General features: G+C 42.6%; 1 protein-coding gene across 7 annotated transcripts in view; it reads left to right on the top strand.

Annotated features, from left to right (window-relative positions):
- The first annotated feature begins 85 nt into the window (after window positions 1-85).
- The window catches only part of TNRC6C (trinucleotide repeat containing adaptor 6C), a 429627-nt gene continuing 403237 nt past the window's right edge, over window positions 86-26475 (top strand). For 2 of the 7 annotated variants that reach the window (XM_083487411.1, XM_083487406.1), the window contains exons 1-2: window positions 188-205; window positions 16662-16761. In XM_083487411.1, the coding sequence (XP_083343537.1) occupies window positions 16708-16761 (54 nt within the window). In that variant the 5' untranslated portion in view covers window positions 188-205; window positions 16662-16707. Of the gene's footprint in view, window positions 206-16661; window positions 16762-26475 lie in introns of those variants that run through there. The other 5 variants (XM_083487413.1, XM_083487412.1, XM_083487409.1 and 2 more) reach the window with 3 other exon arrangements.

The raw sequence follows: 26475 nt of genomic DNA, 5'->3' as shown, positions 1-26475 counted from the left end.
AGGTCTTGAGCTTGAATGCAAAGGCTGTTTTCTGTCAGTCCGGCACACCATCCCTGCAAGATGCCATCTCGCTCGCATTCTTCCCAACAACGCTAGACAGGACTGAGGAATCTGAAAGGCATTATTGGTGCTCCAGCAGCTTTGACGCGCCTTGTGCACTTGACTCGCTCGATTTGCATATGCAGTGCAGCCATACTTAATGAGTGTGAGTAATTATGCCAATCAGACTTTCGGGTTGTGTGCGCGCGCGGGTCTTTTATTAAAAAAATATTATTATTATTATTATTATTACTATTATTATTTTCCCCCTTTCCCCTCCTCTTTCCACCCCCACCAAGAAGCCTTTGCCATTAAAACTTAGCTACCTCCTTTGGTGCAGGGTAGGGGAGCAATGGGGGGAGGGAGGGGAAAAGGGGGTCAGTTGGCACAGCAACTGTTGTTAAGGGAGAAGAGAAGCAGCTGCCAGCCTGCATAGCAAATACGTAAGACTTGGCACCACGCCAGCTTCCTTGAGGGTTTCAGAGGGATGGTATGTTGGAGGGTAAGACTAGCTAATTAATCTTCCGGCAGGGAACAATGTAATATCAGACAATTACAAAGACGGAATGAAATTACAATGGTGGGAAGGCTGGCATACGAATTTCTCATCAAGTTCCCTTCTTCGGCTTCTCTCTTATAGATTTTTTTTTTTAATAGGTGAAGACGGGCAGTGTGAGAGAGCGGACTGGCGGGGGTGGGGGGAGGGAATCCCAGCCACATGCGCAGGTGGTTATTTTGTTTTCTCGGAATTGAATTACACCCACTGGAAACTGTTGTGTGTGTGTGTTTTTGAGGCTGCAGCAAGGAAGCCCTGGGACTGATTGGGAAATAAAAGAATGAGATGAAACGGCTCCTTTCTAAAAAGGGCTTTTTCTCAAGTGCAGCACTTCAAGGAAGCAGGCAGCTGGCCATCTCCAATGCCACCCGGGCCACTGGATTCTTGTGGTGGCATTGTGGTGCAAGATGATGTGGACAAAAAATTTATTAGGTTGTGAAGGGGCACTGGCTGGTCTGATGGGGCAATGCCCGATGCCACTTTCAAAGTTTGTGAGTAGCAAAGTCCTGAAAGTTCATATCACTTTTGCACAATTGAGATCAGGGGGTTGGGAAAACACCTAGACCTCATTCCATCCATTGCACCTTATTTGCCTTGATCTGCTATTGGGACAGTTGGTAAATGTAAAATGCATAAGGACCCTGCTAAAAGGCCTTCTTCTCCCAGGTATAGGGGAACTAATGAGAAACTGTCTCCTCTTGATATGTTTCATACAATTTCCAAGTTTTTTTGGGGGGGGCAGGGAGTCACTGCTGCCTCTTCCTACTTTTTCAGTCTTTTCTGAGCTTTATATAGTCAGGCTATTCAGTTGTCCAACAAGCTTTCGTGCCTAGGGCAAAACTTGAAAGGGGGGAACAGGGTTCTAAAGGGGTGATTAAAATGCAAACAATCCTAACTCACGTTTGAAAAGAAACATGAATGGCCCCAACATATGTAGCATATGATAGTGGGGCTGAGCTACGTAGAAATTGAAAACAAGGCTCTTTTTGAAATTAAAGGTGGGGGTAGTTTATTCATTCTTCCTGTCTAGTCACAAACCCATGCCTCCTACCAATAATCACTCAGATTGTTCAATAAATATGCACCAAAGGGTAATGTAAGAAGTCTTGTGAGTCCTCAATACAAGTTCCCCTCTTTGCCTCCCCAACTCAAACTGCAAATTGTTGTTTTTTATTTTTTTGTGATGTGACAAACGGGCCTGCTCAGAAGACAGACATCTGTCAAGCAGCAGATTTGCAAAATTCCTTCTCAGAAGGCTTTTTGAACTTCATGGTCAGCAGGATATAATGGCCAGGATTCAAAGGACTACCTTAGGTATTGGGCATACTCAATGGGAGTTGTGTGTTGCCATGCCCTATCATAAGCTGCTTTTGACAGTCCCTTCGGCTTCCAAATTTATTTGCCAAATCCCAATCTGTGTGCAGAAGTAGCTGGCAGGGTTTTTGGGAACCTAGTCCATATGCATGTTTTCCTTCAAAATGTGAGGGCTATCTATTTTAAATAACTTTTAAATAACTTTAGGTGATAGAGAGGATCAAGGAAGATGCCACTCATCGTGACTATTAGAGAGTCTGCAACTGGCCTTTAAAGTGGGAACTGCACAGCCAGGTTTCTGCATAACTTTTCAGAAGTTCATTTCTCTCTTGAGAAAATTGGTAAAATGTTTTATCCACTCTACACAAATGGCAAATGTTTTATCTACTCTCTGTCTCCTTACACAGACAGATTTTGGAAAGGCAGTGAATTTCTAAAGGCTTTTGACTTGAGAAACCTTTCTTGACTTCCTGGGTAAAGAATGAAAAACTTTTTCAAGTCAGATCAATGTCCCACTTACTTTACTTTCTTCTGACTAAGTTTACAAACAGCATAAGAACAGAAGAAGAACCCTGCTGGATTAGACCAGACCCCTGTCTGTTCCAGCATTCTGTTCTGTTCCAGCAACAGGAACTTAGATAGTACTATGCTGAATATAAGCTTGCATTATATCCGCCCCCTCTCATGCTCCTTGTGCTGCTCTCTATCTATTCTGGTGGTTCCTACAACTTCTCAAAGCAATGCCATGGGACATATATGGGGGTAGGATAAGGAGGAATTCCCATTGCTGTAGCAGGAATGCTTGCACTGGCTTCTGCCAACACAGCTGGTTGGTTGAATATGGCCCATACTGTCTCAGAAAATGGAGCATCATGACTAATAGACAGCCTTGTTCTCCATGAATTTGCCTAATTCCCCTTTAAAGTTCTCTACTTTGGCAGCCACCACTACATCCTGTGGTACCAAATTTCATAGATTAGCTATGTGTTGTATGAAGAAGTACTTCCTTTTTTTCTGTCCTGAATCTTCCACCATTCAGCCTCATTGAATGACACTGGGTTCTAACATAAAATGCTAATTCGATACACACTTCCAAGAATCAGCATCCTGGTACTTAGGGACCTCTGCACCAGCTGAAATCATATGCTGATAATCTTAAAGCCAAGTGAATAATGTAAATATTTGTCCAATATCCATTTTTTCTGATTTCTCTCTCTTTAAAACTCTGATTTCAAATTCCCACAACTTCATTTATTCAGATTTTCTTTTATCAGTATAATAGACATTGGTAAAAGAAGCCCTATGATTCCCACCTTCACATCACCAGAATTTGTGTGTGTGTGTGTGTGTGTGTGTTCTCCAGGCTATTTGGATGAACTGTATTTAAATCAGCATTACAACTGATGGGGGGGGGATGCCTATAAAGCAATATGGAAAAGGGTGCATGAAATATATGGGATACCCAGTCTCAAAGCAACTCAGGTGAGGATCTTGAAAGACCCATTTTCCTGTATTAAGTGGTTCTTGGTGGCTGAGAGTCACTTGAAAGGGCCGGCAAACAATACACAGAAGACATGGGATTCTACTTAGCTTAAAGCAAAAGTTGTACAACTATTTCATCCCAAAAAGACTGAAAATTTAGCTGCAGCTGAAGAATTATTATTGTTGAATACACATCAAGAAGTATATGAAACAAATTATGATTGCAGTCATACTGAAATAAAAGAAAAACATGGTGTAAACAAAGGTATATTTGAAGAACAGACTTCTGTAGATTTGTGTTGAGACAGAAATACGAAGGATGGCAAACACAAATTTCCAATACTCAGACCAAAAGATGCAGCACAAATCTGGTAGCATGAGGCATTCCATCTCTGAACACTATGTAAAAGGAAAACCTCTAATTCCAATAATACACCACAGTAAGGTCCCTCTGATGCTCCAGAAGGAACAAAACCACTATAAAACCTCTCATGCACTGCCTGAATGTTGCTGATGCAACACCTCCTTCAGTCCAGCTCCTAGATGTGGAGTGCTACTTCCAACTCCTTAGCTGGACAGCTCCCCTGCTGATTCAGCAACCTTGCAGGACCTACTATTCCTTAGCCTTGCTGGACAGCTCCCTGACCTCCTCACTAGTAAGAAAGCAAATTTTAACCTAGAGTGCTCAGCCTTTCTGGGACCGGGACTCTTTACACATGTCAAAAGACTGCGACTCAACTGGGCACGTCATCAGTCATCAATGGACTAAAGTCAGATGGCTGAAAACAGATACATACATAAGCAAAATGATATTAAATAGAGGGAACGATGAAAGCCCCTACCACTGAAATGAGGATTCATGAATTCTTTAACATATACAACTGTCCTTTCCTCCCACAAGTCTTCCTTAAAAGTACTTTTCTGCCTCTGCTGATTGTTAACATTCATGCTATGTTTCTGGAGAGTCTACATGAAGCCCCTCACTAATGCTTGATGAAGGCTTAGCATAAGTGAGTTCACAGATACATGTTTATCACTGGATGATTGCAATATCAATCAATATCAATGGAGGTCTTCCATGTGTGAAACAGTCATCACTACAAACCACTTTCATATCACCTGAAATCAGTTCAAATGTCTGAACACAGAGGCAGTTCATGCTTCCAAGTGAAAGTAATCAAAGGATAGAGCACAGAGTTGTCTAACTATGGGGTCTATGAATGGATTGCTGAGCTTCATTAGGACAAGAAGGAATTCAAGGGCAGGTGAAGATAGGGTCCTGGATGCCAGTGAAATGGGCTCAAGAAAATGCATCGTTCTTAAAAAGTTACTTCTTGAATGCAGCATCAAATCTTAATATAGACACTGATAGCTTTAAGATTTCTTCTCTACATTTGTCAATGGCAAAGACAGATCCTGTCTGGATGAAAACATACAGGAACTTCCTCAAGCTTAACTTGTTCATAAAAATGCATAATATAACTATGCTTTTGCCAGTTGCTTACTGTGTTATTACTACCACTGGAATTAGTCTTTACTTCATACTAATGCAATGGTGATGGTTTGCTAGATACATGCCCATGCTTAGACTGCTTACAAACCAAGTTAGATGAAACAGGACAAAGGTGAATGGAGAGAATGGGGAATAGCAAGAACAGAAAAACACATTGCAGACTCAAGAAATGAGGCAAAGGCCTAACAAACCACCCAAATAATCCAATCCAAAAAGGAAACTTCTTTTAGAATCACGTTCACAGCTCTCTAACCCAGGTAACCAATCAAAGACTACTCAGGTAGTTTGAAGTGAATACAGATGGGGCCTGGTTCCAAAGAACTATTTAACTATCTCCACAGACCCAAGTTAGACTAGCATTTGTCAAATAACAGTCCACCATTGCCTCGTGGCAAACAATAGTTCCAATTATCTAGAAAATCTGGATTAGCTTTCTTGGGGGCAGAAATTTTGGATCTGTTGTCAACTGCCCAGTGCCCTACCACTCAAAGTTGAGCTGCTACCCCATATGAAGAGGCCTGGTTTCAACTTACATGGCCATATTCTCACCACAAAATGACTTCAGGACAGGTGATATGTGATGGAAACTTGCATGATTTTAAACTTGGTACAAAGCGGCACAGTGCTGGGAATAGACTGAATCCAATCAAAATAATCACCAGCATTAAAAACCTTCTCCAGCATTTCAAAAAGAAAATAAAAGAATTGCCTTGCTGGATTAGTTTAAGGTCCATAAGAACAAAAGAGCCCTGCAGCATCAAACCAAAGACTTATCTACCATAGTTCAGCATTCTGTTCTCATAGCGGCAAACCAGATCAATTATGTGTGAATAAATCATTCAAAAGATCCCAAGACAGAAAGTAAAGGTAAAGGGTAAAGGGACCCCTGACCATTAGGTCCAGTCATGACCAACTCTGGGGTTGTGGTGCTCATCTCGCTTTATTGGCCGAGGAAGCCGGCATACAGCTTCCGGGTCATGTGGCCAGCATGCTAAGCTGCTTCTGGCGAACCAGAGCAGTGCATAGAAACGCTCTTTACTTTACTGCCAACCTTCTGATTCTGTGGTTTAACCCACGGCTTCCCCTACTCTTCTCCTTTCTTGACGGTAATTCTGTTCCTAGGAAGAGGCACAGAGAAGAGAGAAGGAGCCAATTACATTATATATGTATGGGGAAATGAGGGGGGGGCACGGGAACATTAGCAGACCCTTCTGTTATGCACAAACCCCAGAGCAAACCCTTCGGGGGGGGGATGTATTCAATGGGTACACTGAGGTTTGGACAGCACCCAAAATACATCACCTCCACATTGACATTTAAAGCACATGATCCCCCCCCAAAAAAGAATCCTGTGAACTGCAGTCTATCCCTCAGAGAGCTACCATTCACAGCACCCTGAGCAAACTACAGTTTCCAGGATTCTTTCAGGAGAGACATCGCTTTAAATGTATAGTGCAGATATGGCCATTATCTGCATCTCCTGGCTATGGCAATGCATTTCCCCCTTTTATTAAAGTGGTGCTTCTTCAAGTCAAACACTTGACTTGGGGGAATTTAATTTGTAATAAATCTAAATTACAGCACAAGTAAATCAGCTGCAGTGGCTATGAAAATTAATTTCCTATCCTAAACATTATTATATAGCTTTAAAAATGAGTTGATTGTGGTTGGGCATGCCAGTAGGTGCTATTATTGGTAATTAGAGTGACCAAATAACATTGCAGTAACAGCTCCCCCTTCTCCTCCTACCCACCCACCCACCCCTCCCTCCCTCCCTTTCTCTTTTTCTCACACACTATTTCTTGTCTAACAGTAGTGTGTGTGTGTTTAAATTACTGTGGCAGGGACAGTATCCATTCTGTTTTCATTCTCAGGGGAAAGACATGCTTTCAAAATTTGCTGAAGGATTTATGGCATTTAAGCATGAGACCCATAAAAAGCTGATGATCAGACTGACTCAATAGCTTGGTGACTGACTACTCCTAAAGACTAGGAAGTGCCCTTCAATCACACCTTTCCATTCTCATCCTCAGCTGCAACTAACCCGGTAAAACACTGGCTTCCTATGGAGAAACTGGAAACAGGAATGCAGTTAGAAAAAGCTCCCACAACTGCTAAGCATACATTGTAATTATGAATGTGGTCTTGCTGACACTAATGGAGAATTCCACTGGAACAACCTTTCCTCTGCAAGGAAACACACGTGGGAGACATTCTGTCAGATGAAAAACTGAAGATGGGCTTTGCAAAAAAGAACTGTCAACAGCATCCTAGATTCCTGCCCAATTTTGCTCAAGTTCCTACTCCACTCCCCAAACACACCTTAGTTTTTCATTTTGACAATGTTTTCCATGTGCTGGGTGAGGGGAGTTATAGCAGAGACTGAGATTGAGAGTCCTCTAGCTCAAACCCAGCCTCTATGTGAGTGTCACCTGGTAGCCCAGTTGCCAATTCAGAAGGGAAAGAAGGTAATGGTTACTTGACTTTCTGAAAAACCACTCTAGGGAATGAAGAATGGAAGCTTGGCCCATTATCCTTATTCTCTTTTCCTAGAAGCTCTTCAAGAAAGTTGGAGCTGTTGATTGGGCAGCAATCCTAACTTCATGTAGCCAGGAGGAAGCCTCATCAAGAGAACTTAATTCTGAGTAAATTCCTTCCAGTAGCACCTTAAAGACCAACTAAGTTAGTTCTTGGTATGAGCTTTCGTGTGCATGCACACTTCTTCAGATACAGTGTATCTGAAGAAGTGTGCATGCACACGAAAGCTCATACCAAGAACTAACTTAGTTGGTCTTTAAGGTGCTACTGGAAGGAATTTTTTTATTTTGACTATGGCAGACCAACACGGCTACCTATCTACTACTTAATTCTGAGTAGATATGTTAAGGATTGTGTTGCAAGTTGAAGCAACATGCCCATAAACATTGAGACAATTATTGCATTTCATTCCAATATTTTCAGGGTTAGGCTGCAACATGACACATTTTCACCAATATTTTATTTATTTCATAAAATTTATACTGTACACTGCTTGATTGTAAACCACTTTGAGGTTGCTGTTTTTACAAAGTTAGTGGCTTTGGTCCAGAATTTATGGGAATGGAACTCTGCTAACAGGATACTCTCTGGGGGAAAAGGGGTATGGCAAATTTTGTCAATTCCCTTTCCCATGCAGCCCCTCTGAAAATTTGCTTTGGGGGTTTGGGGTTCCCTCCAAAGCAGTATGGGAGGTGGTGTGGGAGACTTCAGGGTGACGGAGGAATTGCAAAAACTTGGCTTCCCCTCTTCCTCCAGCTGGAGCCTCCCCTGGGTCTCAGTACCTCTTGCTCATAGAAGGGTAATCCTGGATCCAACCAGGCATGTTTTATATTACGCACCAACTACCATTGCTTATAGTCTGCAAGCTGTTCTGTTTAGTTTTACAGAACTCTTCTTTAGAAAATGAAACAACCCAATTTTACCCCCCACCCACCATGCTTACATTTTTAATACTTTTAGACTGGGATTCAACACCATTCTGGCAAATTCAGATTGTGTGATTGCACAAAAGACTGTTCCCCGCCCCCCAAAAAACCCCAGACTTCTTGCAATAGAGAAACTGATGGGAAAATACACTGGGAAAGTGTGGGATAAAAATTGCTTCAGGCAATGTCCTATAACTTCCCTGCAAACAAATCAGGGAGAATGCTTAATAAACAAGCTGTTTGGAAGCAAACTTAAATATTGCTTTTGGAAGTAAAATGCTTATCCTGAGCTGTTAATACTGATATTTTAGTAGGGGAATCTCAGATAGCATACATAAGAGTGGTTTTACTAGCTCTCTATAAGCCTACCCTGCGTCCTTTAGGGACTGCATCCAGGCAGTTAGCTGTTGCAACACCTCATAAACACATACATACACACTCAATGTATTAGCAGAAAGCAATTAGAATACTTTCTCTAAAATGCAACAATACGGTGAGCCACCACCCAGTTCTGAACGAAAAAGATATTTTTGTACAGAAAACTTAGCAATCAATACTGCTCAAAACTTACAGGAGTTTGGCTTTCCGAGTTCATCGGGCTCCCCTAGTTCTTCACGTTCTCCTTTCAGCTGGCATCGCCTGGCAACAGGCGCTTTTCCTTTGCTTCGTTCATTGGTTGCCTCAAGTTGCCTCTTGTTTTCCATTCCACATGGGTGGAGTCGGCAGCAGGGGGTGTAGAGGGGAGGGGAGGGGATCGCGCGGGGTTTCAGAGTCTGAAGGCACTATTTGCTACTTTGCTGCTCAAAGCTCGCAAACTCTGCCCTGTTGCATTCACCTGCACTCACGTGCACGACCTCTCTGGTGTCCCGGGGTTTTTGCTCTTGGCATCTGCATTCCGCTGCGAGACTGGAGCGCCGGAAGCTTAGTTGCATTGGGGAAATAAACTTTGCAGCTGCGTGCCTCTAAAAGGCAACACGTGAATCAAGTTGCAAACAATATACACAGCTGTATGGCAAAACCAGTACAAGAAGGCTTGTAGGAAGCAGTGTCCAAGGGAGGCAGGCGCTGTCTGGGAAAGGTGAATCTCTCTCCCCACCCCACAATAATAATAAAATAAAATAAAATAAAATAGGCTGATCCATTCGCATAAGGTTGAGCTCCCTCAGATTGCATGACCTCCTATTGTGTGTGGGCTTTGAAGTGCTGATTAGCAGGGCTGGGAACATGCTGATCAAAAGTTAATTTCTATTTGCTGTTGCTTCATAATTGGATGAACACGAAAGCAATTAAATATTAAAACATACAAACAAATAATGAAGTCACTGTAATTAGCCAAAGTTTGATCACTGTCATATTTATTTAGGGGGAGATGATATGTCTCAGCAGGTGACATTTTAAATACCCTTGGACGCTTTGGCGCTGCCTTTGGAGAATGCTGAATAATGTACGTAGGATTTAATTAAACCCCATTGTAAATCAGTTGTGATGACAGGCAAATGACAGCCACATGTTGAAGAGAGAATTAGGCCACAGCGAGGGATATTAATTAAATGGGCTCGGTGAGGTTCAGTCTCAGCTTCTGGAGCTGGTGGCTTTGGGCTGGCTGAAAAGAGTCTGCACTTTAAAAAACAAATGTTACATTTCAAACAATGATGGTGGTTAAACAATTGGGCCTATTTTAAAACATCTTCACCATTTGAATGGCAAAAGGATGGCATGTCCCTGAAGTAAACTTTGAGGCAAAGTGTGCATCCCTGAGGTAAATTTTGAGGCAAAGTGGGCATCCCTGAGGTAAACTTTGAGGCAAAGTGTGTATCCCTGAGGTAAACTTTGAGGCAAAGTGTGTATCCCTGAGGTAAACTCTGAGGCAAAGTGTGCATCCCTGAGGTAAACTTTGAGGTAAAATGTACATCCCTGAGGCAAACTTAGTCCAAACATGCTGCTGGATGATGTCACAGGATGGCACTCTTTCTTTTTAAGCTAATATGTAGTAATATATTTATCTATCCATCTATCTATCTATCTATCTATCCATGCATAATTACAAGTTGTAACTAATGTCTAGGTAATGGTTCCTTAGGGAGTGCCCACTACAGTGCAGGAACTGGAGGAAGCAAAATGGCTACCACATCAGCAGTGATGCAGGCAAAATGCAACTCCTCACAAAGCAGAGTGATATGCAATAACGTAGAACTGCCTTGTGTTCTGCTTCAAGCTTCAAACACTTTTACATTCGCACGTTAAAACTGCCACAATTTTCAGAATAAGAAGGAATACCACTCTCTGGGTTCCCACCAGAAAAAGAGTTGCAAGGGACAAGTAGGTGTCATATGAAGTAACCAACATATATATTTCTTTGGAAAGTGAAGGCAAATCCAGTACATTTTCGTTTGCTTGCTTGCTTATAGGCATTTATAGTCAACCGTTTACCATGCAATCCCAAGACAAGTTAATACACCAGATGGACTGGTTCCCAGCCATCTTCCCAATGCCGCAGCTGCTGCCCCCCCCCAATGTTCCATGTATGAGTCACAAGGTTTAGTCTATTCATCTGCCAATGAAGTCAGTGAAGATGGTGAGTGGCAGGTGTACTGGTGGGTCCACCTGACCCCTCACAATGTAAGGTCCTGTTGGTGGGTAAGGGCTTAATCTTCCTAGGGGAGAGGCGGGGAAGATGTCCATACTGAGTTGAGAGGAGAGATGGGGGTGGGAATGGGAATTTTGTTTTTCTGCTGCTTTTGAATTCTGTTATGACCTTTTTTTTTTGTACATTATTATTGGTTAGTTCAGGGGTAGTCAACCTTTTTTATACCTTTTTATACCCACTAATGCATCTTTCTTTATGGTAAAATTTTCTTACCGCCCACCAGTATTCGATGGAAGGAGGATTCAGCTTGTGCCGTAGAACCCCCTACTGCCCACCTAGAATCCTGAAACACCCACTAGTGGGCGGTAGGGACCAGGTTGACAACCCCGGGTTAGTTGAACATTTGAATGTTTTCTTGAATTGAGAACTGAGTGGATGGAGTAATGTGGATGTAAGGAGAGTGTGATTGCATATGTGGAGGTTGTATGCTTAAATTAGCAGTGTGTCATGTGAATGTGTATGCAGATGAATTTGGCGATTGCACTGTTACGTGTGTTGCTTTTTTGTAATAGTCATGATATTTTTGTGATATGTTATATGATTATGCTTTGCATATGATAGGTTTTTGTACTACTAAAATTTTATTTACATACATTCCTCAAAGATACTTGTTATTGTTAAATTATATTACTTAAAGGAAGTTGCCTTATACTGAGTTAGACCATTCGTCTATCTAGCTCAGTATTGTCTACACTGACTGGCAGTTGTTCTCCAGGATTTCAGATAGGATTTTCTCCCACCCCTACCTGGATATGTTAGGGATTGAATCTGGGACCTTTTACATACAAAGCAGATCAGTTATGATTGTGAAATGTGCACTGTATTTCTTACCTTTGTTTCTTTTTGTTAGGATATGTAAACTGCGTGGTGATTTTTGTTGAAATTTGAAGGGGGGGGTATAAATTAAATAAATCAACACAGTTCAATTCAAGTAAAAGATACAAACATTACTAGGATATATACTAAACTGAATCAGCAATAATTGGAAATAACAATGCTGCAATGGGAGGTGTATTTTGGTCTCATCTTCCACCTCCAAATGCCTGCATGGAAAGTCTATTCTTTTCTGCTTCAAGGCAGAAATGTGTGGACTTTCCATGCTGTGAATAAATTTGCTGGCCATCTGCATAAAGGGGGGTACATAGAGTCAGAGTGGGATAATCCCCTAAGATGTGAGATGGGACAGGGAGAGTTAGTACTGAAGATTTACCTTTTGTGTGCAAGTGATCCGGATGCAAAGCAGTTGCTGGCTAGGGGACTATTTACACCATAAAAGGCAGGGTATACTTAATACTACCTAATAAAGAAAACTTTTGGTAGTATTAAGTATACCCTGTCTTTTCTGGTGTAGGAAACCACAACTTCAGTTTCTAAAAGTGGACTGCGTAGAAGATGGCCCCAGGCACATGCATGAAATCAACCATCTTGAGTCAATTTGGACTCCAGACAGAATATCAGACACATAGGTTACCGGTTTGTTATAGAAGGCATTTCTGTATGAAAAGGTATTTTGGAATGTGAAGCCCTGAAATAACCCAAGAAGGGGGCAAAACTGAATTCAACTGACTCTGGGTAGATTATTGGGGGAAATTCCATGGTTCATCATTTGCACAACAAACCAAAACCTGTAGTTCTTGCAGTGCCAGTGCGCAGCCCTCTCCAATCTCCAAGACAGCCTTAGGGGGTTGTGGCCTGTGCAGAGGCACCACAGTTTTGCACATGCTGAGGGTTTAAGTTATGACTTTGTCAGGCAGCCCTGGAATTGGCTTCACAAGAGGTAGCCCACCCCAGCGCCCTCTGTTGTTCTGTACTTGGGAGTCTAAATTAGAGAGTATTCACATGTTCCAACGATGCTACTGTGATCAGGACGAACAGTTTCAGCTGGTGGTGTGCCAAATATGTGTCTCATTTTAAAAAACCATTCTATGGGGTAGCTTAGTCGGTAGAGCACGAATCTCAGGGTTATGGGTTTGAGTCCTACGTTGGGCAAAAGAGTCCTTCATTTCTGGGGGTTGGACTAGATGACCCTTGTTGTACCTTCCGAAATGATAGGTTGTCTTGAAACACCCACTAAAATTCTAAAGTCCACTGAGAATGAGGCAGGAAAACTTTTGAGAAATTTGAGGACAGGTTTTGACACAGCACTAGTTTCAATAGACTGATGCCTGAACCTGTAGGCCACTGTGAAGGAACTGACTGTGGTTCCTTATTGCTGTTGCTATTATTTTTATAATTTTAAAATTGCTGTCATTTTCATAAGGAGCTCAAGGTGTTGTTGTAAATGGCTCTCCTCCTCTCCATTTTATCTTCAGAACAACTCTGTGAGGTAGGTTAGACTGAGAGACTCTGAGCTGGCCAAGGTCACCCAGTGAGTGGGGCTCTGAACCTGCTCTTCTAGGCCATACTCCAACCACTACACAACACTGCCTTTATGGGTAGATTGACTGCTAGGGAAGTGTTCCAACCTACTTCTTGACATGAAACTCTTCCCAGCCAGCAGATCTTCAAGAGACTGCTTTTGAACAGCAGGCAGGAAAGCAGCTTGTTACACTAGTTTGTGCTTACTGTCAAGTCATTTTTAGGCTGCTCTTTGCAGGTGTGGGGATGCAGGTGGCGCTGTGGTCTAAACCACAGAGCCTAGGGCTTGCCAATCAGAAGGTCGGTGGTTTGAATCCCCACGACGGGGTGAGTCCCGTGGCTCTTTCCTTGCTCCTGCCAACCTAGCAGTTCGAGAGCATGTCAAAGTGCAAGTAGATAAATAGTTACCACTCCGGCGGAAGGCGTTTCTATGCGCTGCTCTGGTTCGCCAGAAGTGGCTTAGTCATGCTGGCCACATGACCTGGAAGCTGTACACCTGCTACCTCAGCCAGTAAAGCGAGATGAGCACCACAACCTCAGAGTCCGCAACTGGACCTAACGGGCAGAGGTCCCTTTACCTTTACCTTGGAGGTATGAAAGAAGCCCTGTATGTCTGCAAAGAGCAGCAGGAGAACATTCTGTAAGGAACAACAACAAAGAGAACTCATTCGTATTTCCTCTTTCTAGAAAAAGTATATAGTGGTGCCATCACACTTTTAAATAGTTGTGACCTGATTCTTAGCTTCAGTTGGTGCTGGTACTGAGGAGAGAAGCATGATATAAAATTATAAAATAAATAAATATCCAATTTTATTAGAAGTGCTAGTATATTTGCTGTTTAGATGCCAGAACCAGATTAGAATAATAGAGTTGGAAGGGAACTCCAAGGGTCATCTAGTCCAACCCCCTTCAATGCAGGAATCACAGTTGAAGCATCCATAGCATTTAACCATCCAACCTCTGCTTAAAAACATCCGAGGAAGAAGAGTCCACAACCTCCCAAGGGAGTCTGTTACACTGTCAATCAGCTCTTACCATCAGAAGATTTATCTGTATGTTTAGTCGGAATCTCCTTTCTTGTAACTTGAAGCCATTGGTTCGTGTCCTACCCTCCAGAGCAGGAGGAAACTAGCTTGCTCCATCTTCCATGTGACAGCCCTTTTGATATTTGAAGACAGCTATCATATAGTATATTATCTGCATGTGCTGGTAAAAGTGTAGGTAATTTCCTCCCTGAATAGTGACCCCTATTCCTGTTGTATCCTGCAAAAAGTATACATATCTTAGGTTGTGGCAATGAAGTTATGGTATATTTCCAGATACTAACAAATCCAGGTAGTTACGGTAAGTGATCCCCCGAGTTTTAGGAAGCTGAAACTGGTTTAAAGCAGTCTTCAGGGTTTTTTATAAAAAATATTTTGTAGTGGGATTCAGATCATCTGATGTGAAAGTCATAAAAAAGATATTTGCACACCTTTTTTTTTAATGAAACCTTGAAAAGAAGCCAGAAATCCTTTTGTTTCTGCACCAGCTTAGCCTATCGGTTTTAAACTAATCTACCACAGCTGAGAGCCTGTGAGAGAAGATCACAGGTAGCTTGCTAGAAAGGCTGATCTGGAAAGCAATGTGGAAGATATAAACTTCACATTTGTCTAAGAGCATTTCCAGATGTAGCATCCTGTGGGCAATGGGCTCTCTGGATCTGTTCCCTTCAACCCACAGGTTCCATTCTCTCTGCTGATCATTCATCGCTAGTTGATACTGACTAGCATGGTCACTCTAACAGCACAGCTACCACCAGTACAAAGTGGTGACTTTGTTTCTAAATCCTTGCATTTCATAGAATTATAGAGTTGGAAGGTATTGTGTCCTTTATTGTATGGAAGGAATTCAACATAGTGCTATGGCAATTGTCCTGTCAGTGCAACCATTTCAGCTTGCCAGATGGAATGACCCCTCTTCTCTTCCCAGCCCCTGTGCATACTATTCTAGAAGTTCTCTCAATACCCCCCAAGCCAATTTTGGGGGTAGGCAGTGGGAGGAAAGTGTGGTATCTACACTGGTTGTCTATAGGCCACAGGGTCCGATTTAAGGTCCTAATGTTGACTTATTTACTGACTTCAGACTAAGTTACTTCTTGAAGTTCCTCTGCCCGTAGTAGCCACTGCAGGCCCTAAAATCACCATTGGGGTATTTCTTGCTGTTCTGCTAGTGGGTGATGCTTGCAGTGACATGAAAAGGCACCTTCTCTTGCTATATGCTGCTTCCTACTATTAATTGGTAAAAACTCTTCTGCATGCACCTGATTTCCACCAGAATTATATATGCTGCTCCGCTGCCTGTACATTGATTTGTAATCAAACATTATCTGATAAAAATATTACTGTCTTGCCCCTGGAGGCATGGATGGCTTCAGCTTTCTTTGGATTCTGTTGCCAGGTTAAAATATATCTGTTCTCTTAAGCCTTTGGAGGGATTTAAATTATGTTGTCTGTTTTAATGATTTAACAACTGGCTTTAATTTTAGTTGTATATAAGTCTTGGAAATAAAATACATAAACTATACAAGAGTGGTTCCAAGGAAACGAGAGATGAGCCTTCAAAATCATATCATTTCCTAAGGTGCATCTTACTGATAACAACTGCTTCATGAAATGGTTCAATCTACTGTGAGAACATATTTTTTTAAAAAAACTGTTTGGAAAGACTGAGCTTTACATACATAGATTTGAGTGCTGTAGCACGGTGGTTGAGACAGTGATTTGTGAAATCAGATGGGAGCCTGCTGTTTGAAGGATATTGGGGAAAGGTTTCTTGCTGGCAATATTAGACAATTAAACAGCCATGTACCCAACCAGCTTCTCTTGCAAAATTTGCAGGATTGCTATCCCATCCCCCATGTTTAATCCAAGAAAACAGGAGTAGCTAACCTGTGGCCCTGCAGATATTGGATTATTAGTTTTTGACTGAATGCTGTGAGGGTGCATCCAGATCAGCCCTAATGCTCTCAGCATTATTTTCCTCTGTAGTATCCATCATCATCAATTTATTTATATGCCACTTCTCCTTGAAATTGTGCTGAAAGTGGCTTTAAAAAAAATACCAAATGAACAGTAATACATAGAACAACTCAAAAACACATTTAGAACAAAAAAGAATCATAGTGTCAACAAACAGAGAAAATAAATCTGTACAACATCATATAAAGCCATACAAATAAGTCAGCTTGTCATTGTGAGTTGATTCTTCTTCCTCCTTTCAGCTCATCTTCTTTTTTTCCTCCCACAGGGATGCTACTGATCTCCAGGAAGGTCTTCAGGGAGGATGGGTTTGAATGGTTTTTCATGGGAAGGTCAGCATCAAAGATTCTGCAGCCCAACCTAGCCAGGTAAGAACTATGTGAACTGGGGTTGCAGACTAGGCTTGTCTTTTGTGGAACTTTGATTAGGTCATCATGGCTATTGAGCACTGGTGGAGCTGGGGATGGGTGTCATGACTTCTAGTTGTGCCATTTCCCCTACTACTGTGGATTTTGATGGTTGGTTTTTCACAGGATTTATAGCTAGCATTGGATCAGTTCCACCTTCCATTTTGTACCTATTTGTGATTGTAATCCTAGCTGCTTTACAAATATATTGTCTTCCACAGCTGGGATAGTGTGTACTAACTTTGGGAAACTTTAGCATTTGCTAATGACACTTTAAATGATGCAATGAATTATATGCAGGTTTGTGGTTTCCAACAGTAAAACGTACCTTTATAGATTGAATGGTAATGTATATACAGTATGTTCTCATTTATCAGAGAGCATTGGGAGGCATCCAAAATGTATGGATAACCAGATGTCTGTGGCAGAGGATGGGGTGCTTAATATAGAGAGCTAGTTCAAGGGACAACAAAAAGTGAACTTGGGTAACGAATAATACATTCCTATACCTGCCTACTCATAAGTAAGCTTCACTGAGTTCGGTGGGAGTCTGTGAGTATAGGATTGCAGCCTAAGAGACTTGGATAATTGGAGGTGATGCTGTATTTTGAAGTATAATATTTCAAATATTTTCCAGACTCCATAGAAATGTTTTTATTCTATGACTTGATCACAAGTGTGGTATGCAGGACTCACATAACACAAACCACATGTACCTGATTCCTTCTGGCAAATGGAGAGGATGTGAACTCCTGCCTTCTATTACCCTTTTCTTAATTTACTAATCCACTTTTAATTGCCATCTTTCCCCTGCACAGATTACTGAACCCTTTCTTCAGAAAGACTCATATGACTGAGGGTATTAGAAGGTTCAAATGCCCCAACAACAACACTCAACCTAACTTAGCTTCTCTGCCCAGGAGGGACTGGAACCTTGAAAGCCAGTGTGATGCAATGGACAGAGTGTTGGACTATGACCTGGGTGACCAGGGTTCGAATCTCTGCTCAGCCATGAAGCTCACTGGATGACAGTGGACCGACCAGTCACTGTCTTTCAGTGTAATAGGGTTGTTGTGAAGAGAAAAGGAGAGAGGAAAACCATGCACACACCACCTTGTGCTCCTTAGAGTAAAAGGTGGTACAAAAATAAAACATAGTTTTCCATCCTACCTACAGAGGCAGTTTTAGGGTAGTGTGACTGCTTCAACAGCACTGGAGGGTTGCACCACACCAATGCTGTAGAACAGAGCGAGAGAGATTGGGGGGGCACTAAATTTTAGTGTTGCACAGTGCACTGTTGAATTTTGAGACCCCAAAGTCTGCCACTGGCTGCTATCTTTTCTCCTGACCTTGAGTTTTTCTGGTAGTATCATCATCAACCTTTTATTCGACTGTCAGTCAGAAAAAGTACATTTGTCAATACACAGTTAAAAGCTCCAGGAAGATTTTAGAACTTAGCCAACACTAAAATGGGCTAGACAGATAGCCCCATATCAATACAGTTTTTCTGGTAGTAATGGATGGGTATCTTCGGGAGAAGAAAAGGCTAAGGAGTAAACCCTACAAGAATTTGGAGTGGAGTCCCTGATGGTTGGATGGTGCTTTGTACGCCATCTTCTGGCAACTCCTGCAGCCAAACTGATGCCAAACGTATTGCTCTGCTTTCCTTTGGACCACATCAGCAAGGATGAGAGAGGGGTTTTGTTGTGTGGGCAGCCCAGGACTTCCATACACACTGCACAGGCTTGTGCCCTAGGGAGGTCAGTTTTGTACTGCTCATCTCGAGACAGATGGATGCCAACATTTTAATGGATGGGTCTGGGAAGTCATGCACTCTTTTAAATTCCTTTCAGCATCTCTGAATAACATTATTTCAGGATATTCTGGGTTATTAAAATGGTGGGTGGTTTTAGCTGCCTGCCACAGATCACACCACTGCTGTTGTCAGTTGCACCTGCTAAGACTACCAGGGGCCCCATGATGTTGGGAAACCTGTGGCCCTCCAGGTGTTGCTGGACTACAGCTCCCATCATCCCTCTCCATTGGCATTGCTGGCTGGAGTTCATGTGTGATTATGTCCAACAACATATTGCGGCCACAGGTTCCCCATCTCTGATCTGCTTCCTTGCTCCCATTCTGCTTGCATGAACACCAAGATCAGAGGAAAGTCAAGAGTGAAAAGTATGGGAAGGAGGGGGACAGGTGTTTCTAAGGTTAAAGTTGCAGAGCAAGGTCATGAATTGTTTTGCTGGATCAGACTAAATGAATATTTAGTAGAGTACTCTGACAATGGCAAGAAAACTCACAAGGAGTGCCTCAGATTGATAGCAATTCTCTATTGTTTAATTCCTGTTTACTTTCCTGAGACAGAGGTGTATTCATTGTGTTCTATAGGTGTCTTGGAAAGAGGCAATTCCTTAAAAGCAGGCAGCACTATTCGTGAGGCAGTATAGTCAGTTAACTGAAGAAAGTGAATGGACTGGTTAAATGAAATGCACAGGGAGCCATCTTGTGGTGGATATTAAACACATGTGAAAGGTTCCTCTGCTGGGTCAATTTGTATTGGAGTGTGCATATAAAGGAAACGGGCATTTAGAAACATTCTGGGATTTTCCTCCTCTGTATGCATTTATGTCCCTTATAACACTTTCAGGAACCATTTCTAGTGTTTATTTCTAGAATTATTTTGCTTGTGCTTTGGGTAAAAATGTCATGTTCTAAAGGGATGTGTTTTCTTTCTCCCTCTGCCCTATAAATAAGGGTTAGGAGGAAATTACAGAGATGTGTTAATTTAGCAGTTGGCCTTGTGTACACAGCCAGTATTTTATGCTAGTTCTGATGGGGACGGTGGGATGATATTGGTGATATTAAACCCAATTGGTGTCTTTGTTTATGCTACAAGTAATATTCACTCCTACGAGTATGTCTATTTTTACTAACACTTGCATATTAACAGTGGTGATCTTGCTACAGTGTGCCTAGGTGAAGAAATATTGTGAATTATTCCTGGAAGTTTATACACCAGCAGTTAAAAAAGTATAGCGTTTTGTGCTTTTCCCTTACCGCTAATAGTACTTGAACATGTATATCAGCATCATGATTATTTTAGAAGTGTTCAGGTCAGAATGGAATTTAGTGAAAAAGCATGTTGCTAACGTTTAGTATAGCCTCTTTAAAAAGAAAGAATTCTTATATACCTGGAATATGTCCAAACTTTCTGGGAGGAATTCAATGCAGCGCTAAGGAGGTCACTCCGTCAGTGGGAGCATTTCTTCTTGCCTGATGGAACAATCTCCCGCCCTTGATGCACTTTTCTGGGAGGCTCTCCCTCCAGCCCAGCCAATTTGGGGTGTACAGGGGGTGCACAGAGGAAAGAGAGGGAAGAAAGCCCCATTGCGCTAGTGGATGCTCTTTGAATCCAGCCCCCTTGTTGGGTTTTCTCTGGTCTAAGGCAGGGGCAGTGAACATGTGGACCTCCGGAAGTTGTTGAACTACATCTCCCACAATCCCTGAGCATGGGCCATGCTGGTTGGGGCTGAAGGGAGTTGGAGTCCAGTAATACCCGGAGTGCCACAGAGTTCAATATTCCTGACCCTAAGGAGTTAGGGAACAGGGGGTGTTTTCATACTTGGTATTTCTTCTGTCTCTTTTAAGACCACAGAAAACCTGACTTTTAAAAAAGAGAGTAGAACTGTAGTGCAAGATTGCTTTAGCATGACTCTTCTATCCCCCCTCTCCTCCTCCCACCCCCTTAAATTGGCTCAGAGGGTGTGTATCCTGGAGAACCCCTGGAACAGCACTGGTAAGCCAGAATGCTTGCACTAATGGAATGATCATTTTATGGTGGATTCCTCCCATACTTCACAAAACAAACTGTATCTGTATGGAAGCATCAGATCCAGCATCTGTTGGTAAATAAGGCTAGTGAGCAAAGTATTTCCTTAGTTTTGGAACTTGTATGCATTCTTATTTTCTGTTGAATATATCCTATTCCAGAATGGGACGCTTGTGTGTGTGAGTGTCTGAGAGAGAGACAGAGAGAGAAGCAGAGAGCACCCCCCTCAGCAAACCTGCTTGCTATTGTCTTGGGATTTTGTCACATTAGTATTTGCCCAGATGGTAGCTTCCTGTCCCGATTGCCTGTTGTGGCACAAAACTAGAAGCTTCTGAATTGCCCCAGACAAGGGCAAGTGTGCTTCCCACAGATCACTCACAGGAAGCCACCACAGCTGGTCTTTGTTATGCTGTGTGCACGATTCAGCAGTCTCTCACATCTGGACTGTAGGAATTGGAAGTGATCTGAATCTCTAATATTAGAGCTGTCTGGACAAGTCCTTGGTATTGGAACTGAAAGTTTTTTTCTCTACACAACTTTGAGGGTCAACCACCACCCCCACCCCGCCTTTTGAATTAGAGGCAGGGTTGCAAAGGGAAAACCTGAGAGTTTCTAAAGCAAAGTGACATCCAGTGGTGACATAATCTGTATGCACCTTGGGGCAAGAAATTCTTGGCAAATGCAGTAAAACTGTTTTCAGGAATAGAGTTTACACTGAGCCCTGAGGCTAAGGGACATCTTTTTCTTCCAGCAATTCAATTGCAAATGGACATGCCCTTTCCCATCCTTAATGACCCTTTTTTGGGGGGGGGTTGATTTTTGTATATAAACTGGGAAGGTGTTACAAGTACCTTTTTTAAGCTTCCTCCTAGCTTTGTCCAAATTTCTTTGACAGATTTCCATATAGATCTTCCTGGTGAGTGGAACTGACAGGGCCCCGAGGGCTGCCTGTTCATTCAGAAGGATCCTTCTCTTCCCTTCATACTCTTTATCTTGTCAGTTGGGATAAGACCCTGATTACGGTGCTTTCCACTCCTTTGTGGTGTCTCTTCCCTCAGCCTAGATGCCTGTCTGTCTCTACAAAGTGGAGGTGACATCTGCACTTCTCTGGCATATTACTGTAGTGAGCAGGGGATTAGGCAAAAGAAAGGAAACCTGAGCAGCACCAGGTTACTTAAAGGCTCAGAGCCAAGCTAAGGCTTGTGTCTGTCTGCAGTAGGGGAGTTGACCCTGGTTACGGAAAAAGACATAATTAAAGCCCATTGAAACAGCAGGGAAATCTCTGGCTGGGGAATGTCGCGTCTGACTGCAGCTGAAAACAGATGTTCCCCTCTATGTCTATTCTCCAAGGAGAACAGATGCAAAACAACATTAAAATGGTAGCAAGGCTGTAAATACCATCCCTAATTACTTTCCCAGGTAACACCAATTGCAGCAAGATTCTTTCTTTCTTCTGAAGGTTGCTGCTGGTGCTGCATGGACTTGATTTTTCTTCTTTAAATGTGAATCACTTGCTCCCAAGCACCTGGTGTCTACTGGGATCCAAGGGATGACACTGCTGTGGTATTAACAGCTGTTTTTGAGCAGTGGAACATGCCCCTAAATTAGACTAAAAGATAAGCAATTTTGGTGAATGGGAAGGCAACTGTGAAAAAGGAGAACTGTCTTGGTTCCTGTTACGCACTGAAGTTCCCACCCTGGGCCAGCAGGGGGATACTGTAGATAGTTTTCACTCAGGTCCACATATGCAAATCAGGGATTGAAAGTGACGTTCAGTGATTGGATAGTTACAAAAAGTGGTTACAGTTGTGTTGCAGTGGAGCTCTATATAAGCAGGCTGGCTGAACTCTTCAGTTCAGTTCTGTTCTGGTCTGTGAATAAACAAGAGCTGTTTGAAGAATCGCTGTGTTGTCTGATATGTTCACCCACAATTTAACAGTTCCCATTTGTGGCTTCCCAGAGGCATCTGGTTGACCACTTGGAAAACAGGTCACTGGACTAGATGGGCCTTTGACCTCATCCAGCAGGGCTCTACTTACCTTCTTAGGTGGGGTGTGCCCATGTAAATGATAGCAGGTTCTCTTTCTCAGATTAGGACAATAGAGTAGCAACCCAAAGTTACAACACAGATTTTTTTAAAAAAAGATGGTGAGTGAGTGAGTACCGTTGAGGCACATGGAATCCTCTTGCCATTAAAACAAACAGAAAGTCAGAGATGTGTGGTATTCATAAGTCTTGTTTGTTTGAAATATTTGTATTTCACCTTTCCTTCCACCATGGATCCAAAGGGTGGTTTAAAAACAGAGATAACAATGTTGGCTATAATGAAAGCTGCAGAAGCACCACAATATATGTATAATAAACAACAACCAGAAGATAAAATAATTTTTTATAGAGTGAAAAATTCTCTGACCATATGCAGAGTCTTTGCATGCTCCTGCTGTTTTAAAGGTTTTATTAAGCTGCATACCACATATCTTTTCCTGAATGTACACAGAAGCAGACCTATTACTGTTTTTCTGGTTGACCAGTTTTCTCCACCTCTAAGCTATTTCCGCTCATGTCACATTAAACCTTGGCTACCCTAGTACAACATTCAAGGTGAACATGCATGAGTTAAAGCAGTTTTCACCATCCTGGCATCCTCCAGGTGTTTTGGACTACAACTCCCATCAGCCCTAGCTATGCTGGCAAGGTGCCAAGTTGGTGAAGGAATGAAGACCTAGCAGTGCAGCTACTTAACAGTTTGGGTGTATTTCATCTCCATGTTTCACTGCCATTGTAGCATGCTTAAGCATTTATAGAGTGGTTTAGAACATTCAAAGCATGCTACCACCCTTATTTTGCTATAATCCACATGACAATCCTGTAAATTAGGTCAGTATTATTTCAATCTCATTTTACGGATGGGGAAGGCAGGGACTGAAGCTGAGAGATGGTGGCTTCCTAAGACCACTTCGTGCGTTCACAATATAGGTGAATTTTTGCAACGCAACTTCCTGAGTTGCCAGCTAGACTCTTCACTACTGCACTAAACCTACTCTGCTGTTGAAGGGGCCAGTTCCTTTGGTAATTGGTACTGGGAACTCAGTGTGAACTACTCCAGAGTGCTCTATTTCAGGAGAGCTCTGAATTGGCCTCTCTTGATATATGCAAACCTGTATAAATGTGCACACACGTGTGTGTTTATTTATCAACAAAAAGGTGTGCTGTTGATTTTACCTCCTGAATTCCCTTCAGAGTCAAATCCTCAAGAGACATGAAGCAAAGGTGGATTAACTAATCAAACTGTGATTTCAAATTGATTATTGCAAATTGCCAACCATAATAGAATTCTCATAATGGGAGCTATAAAAAAGGTAGAGCTTGCCGCAGCTGCCTGCAACTGGCTGTCCTTGGCTGCCGTCTCAGCATGAATTTATGTTTCCACTCCTAATGCAGAGATGTCTCTGTGAGTGAATAACTTTGGGCTGCTGTCCTATAGCAGGGACCCCATGCCCTTTCATACTGAAGCAGATGCTCAAGCTGCTGCTTCAGGGTCTCTCTCTCTCTCTCTCTCTCTCTCTCTAACACACACACACACACACCACTACCACCATCACCGCCACTCTCTTTGACAAGACACCCTTTTGTCCTGCCAACCATACAATATAGTTGGCAGTAATTGGCAGAGCGCCAGCCAGGCGAGTTTGGCTGTGGATTGCTGGCATTTTTTCACACTTCACAATGTGGCGGCAACCCCTGTGTACCTCTTTGCTGGTTTCCTTGGTAACCGCATCACTCTTCGGGAGCTCTGCAATGTCAAAAAAATAAAGCAAGATGACATGGGGGCACCTTTCGCACAAACAACTGCCCTGCACTCCCTCTCTTTCTCCCCCCCCCCCCAGGAAAGGATGTTTGGGAAGCATCCAGGAGGAGCTCATTGTGCATGTGTGGACTTTGTATGACGTGTGCGTAGGGGAGGGGAGCGCAGGGATCATTCTTGCTTGAAGACTTGTCTGCACAGAACACACAGTTCAGCCGGATGCTTAAAGGCTGCTAGTTTGGAAAATGGCTGCCCAGCAAATTGAAGGTGTACATGGAGATGAACAACTCCAGAATTTCTGTGCTGCCTGTTACTGATGAAAAAAGATTCAGGACAATCTGGTGTATATTGCAGTGGATTAGGCCTGCGTCAGTGTGATGGCTTAATTCAGTCTGTTTTTCTGAGCCTCTTCGCCTTTAAGCCTTAGGTACTAAGAATTATATTTATACAGCAGTGCTAAAATGTGTTGCTAATGTAGACCTGATATGTATATAATACCTTTATTGAAGCTTACTTTTATAAATGACAGAGGAATGAAATAAGTGGCAGGTTAAGGTAAGGAAATTGTGTGGAATTGCCTAACGTTTAAGCATAGTTCACTTGGCTGACATTGAATGGCTGGGGCCTACTGACAACCAGTGGTGTAGCGTGGGTTGCCAGTGCCCGGGGCCACATGGGGTGTGGGGGTGTGAGGGAGGAAAATAGATAATGTACACAAGGGCATTGTAAGGTTACCTTAGTGTTTCATTGTATTTATGCATCACCCTTCCTCCGACGGAGCTTAAGGTGATCTATAGCAAGGGGTGAACAATGGAATTACATCCATTGGTTAAAGCAAATTCTCCAGATTCTTTGGTGCATTTCCCCCTTGCCATGATACCTGACACCCCTTATCTGAGTGTGTGTCTGGGACCTTTTCTGTACAAATCATCTTCCCTGCTCCTGAATTTGTCACTACCCTGTTGGAAGGTCATTCTTAGTAAGTGAAGGTTGATGGTGAACATACCCATCTGCCTTTGGCAGTCTGCTTGCAAGATGGGTGCCTATCTCAGTTATCTCTTTCATATATATTATTCATTATGAACTGATTAGCCAAGTCCCACAATTGCAAAGCTTGTATTCTTCCTATGTACTAACATTTGAATGAATGAGCAGTCAAGTAGAAAATGAATTTATTAGTGTCTGATTGTATTACCAAATTCTTGTACAGGCAAACAGGGAGCAGTCTTTAGTGCAGGAGGAGAGGAGGGGGAAAAAGTATTTCCAGAAATTATGCTAACTGCCAAATAAACGGTGTATCTCAATACCAGTTGGGTACCTCTTTTATTCAGTATGAAGGGAAATGTAGGGGTTTTTCTGTATTTATTTATCTGCTATATTATTTATATAAGGCTGTCCAGTAACATTGTTCTGTGTCTGACTTACAAACATAAAATAAAAATTGCAGTGCTTATCTTGCATCAGACCAAAGGAGGTGGCATTTGTCCACAGACAGCTTTCAGGGTTATGTAAACAGTAGGCCATGTAAACAGTAGCTGACCATAACTAGGGACTAGACAAGTGCCTCTGGGCAGGCCATTCCACAACCAGGGTATCCAACCAAGAATGCCCTCACCTTGGTCGCACCTACCTTGCTTCACTTGTTAAGGCTTAAGCCTTAAGTATATGCAGAAGACAGTCTTTCAGACATCTTGATCCCAAGCCCCTTAGTATCATGACCCTGAATTCAGGAGAAGCAGGAATCCTGATACAGTTGGAGGCTGAGAGGCCAGCTCAAGGACTCCCAGGTCCTGAATGGGGTAACTGTGCCCCTGAACTTCACAGCCTGGGAGTCATTTTGGACTCACAGTTGTCCATGGAGGCACAGGTCAATTCTGTGTCCAGGGCAGCAGTCTACGAGCTCCATCTGGTACGCAGGCTGAGACCCTACCTGCCCGCGGTCTGTCTTGCCAGAGTGGTGTATGCTCTAGCTATCTCCTGCTTGGACTACTGCAATGTGCTCTACGTGGGGCTACCTTTGAAGGTGACCCAGAAA

The sequence above is a fragment of the Podarcis liolepis genome (genome assembly GCF_965112155.1).
Source record: "Podarcis liolepis genome assembly, chromosome: 2".
In the NCBI taxonomy this organism is placed as follows: domain Eukaryota; kingdom Metazoa; phylum Chordata; class Lepidosauria; order Squamata; family Lacertidae; genus Podarcis; species Podarcis liolepis.
The sequence above is the reverse complement of the archived record's forward strand: the minus strand, read 5'-3'. Positions and strand labels throughout refer to the sequence as shown.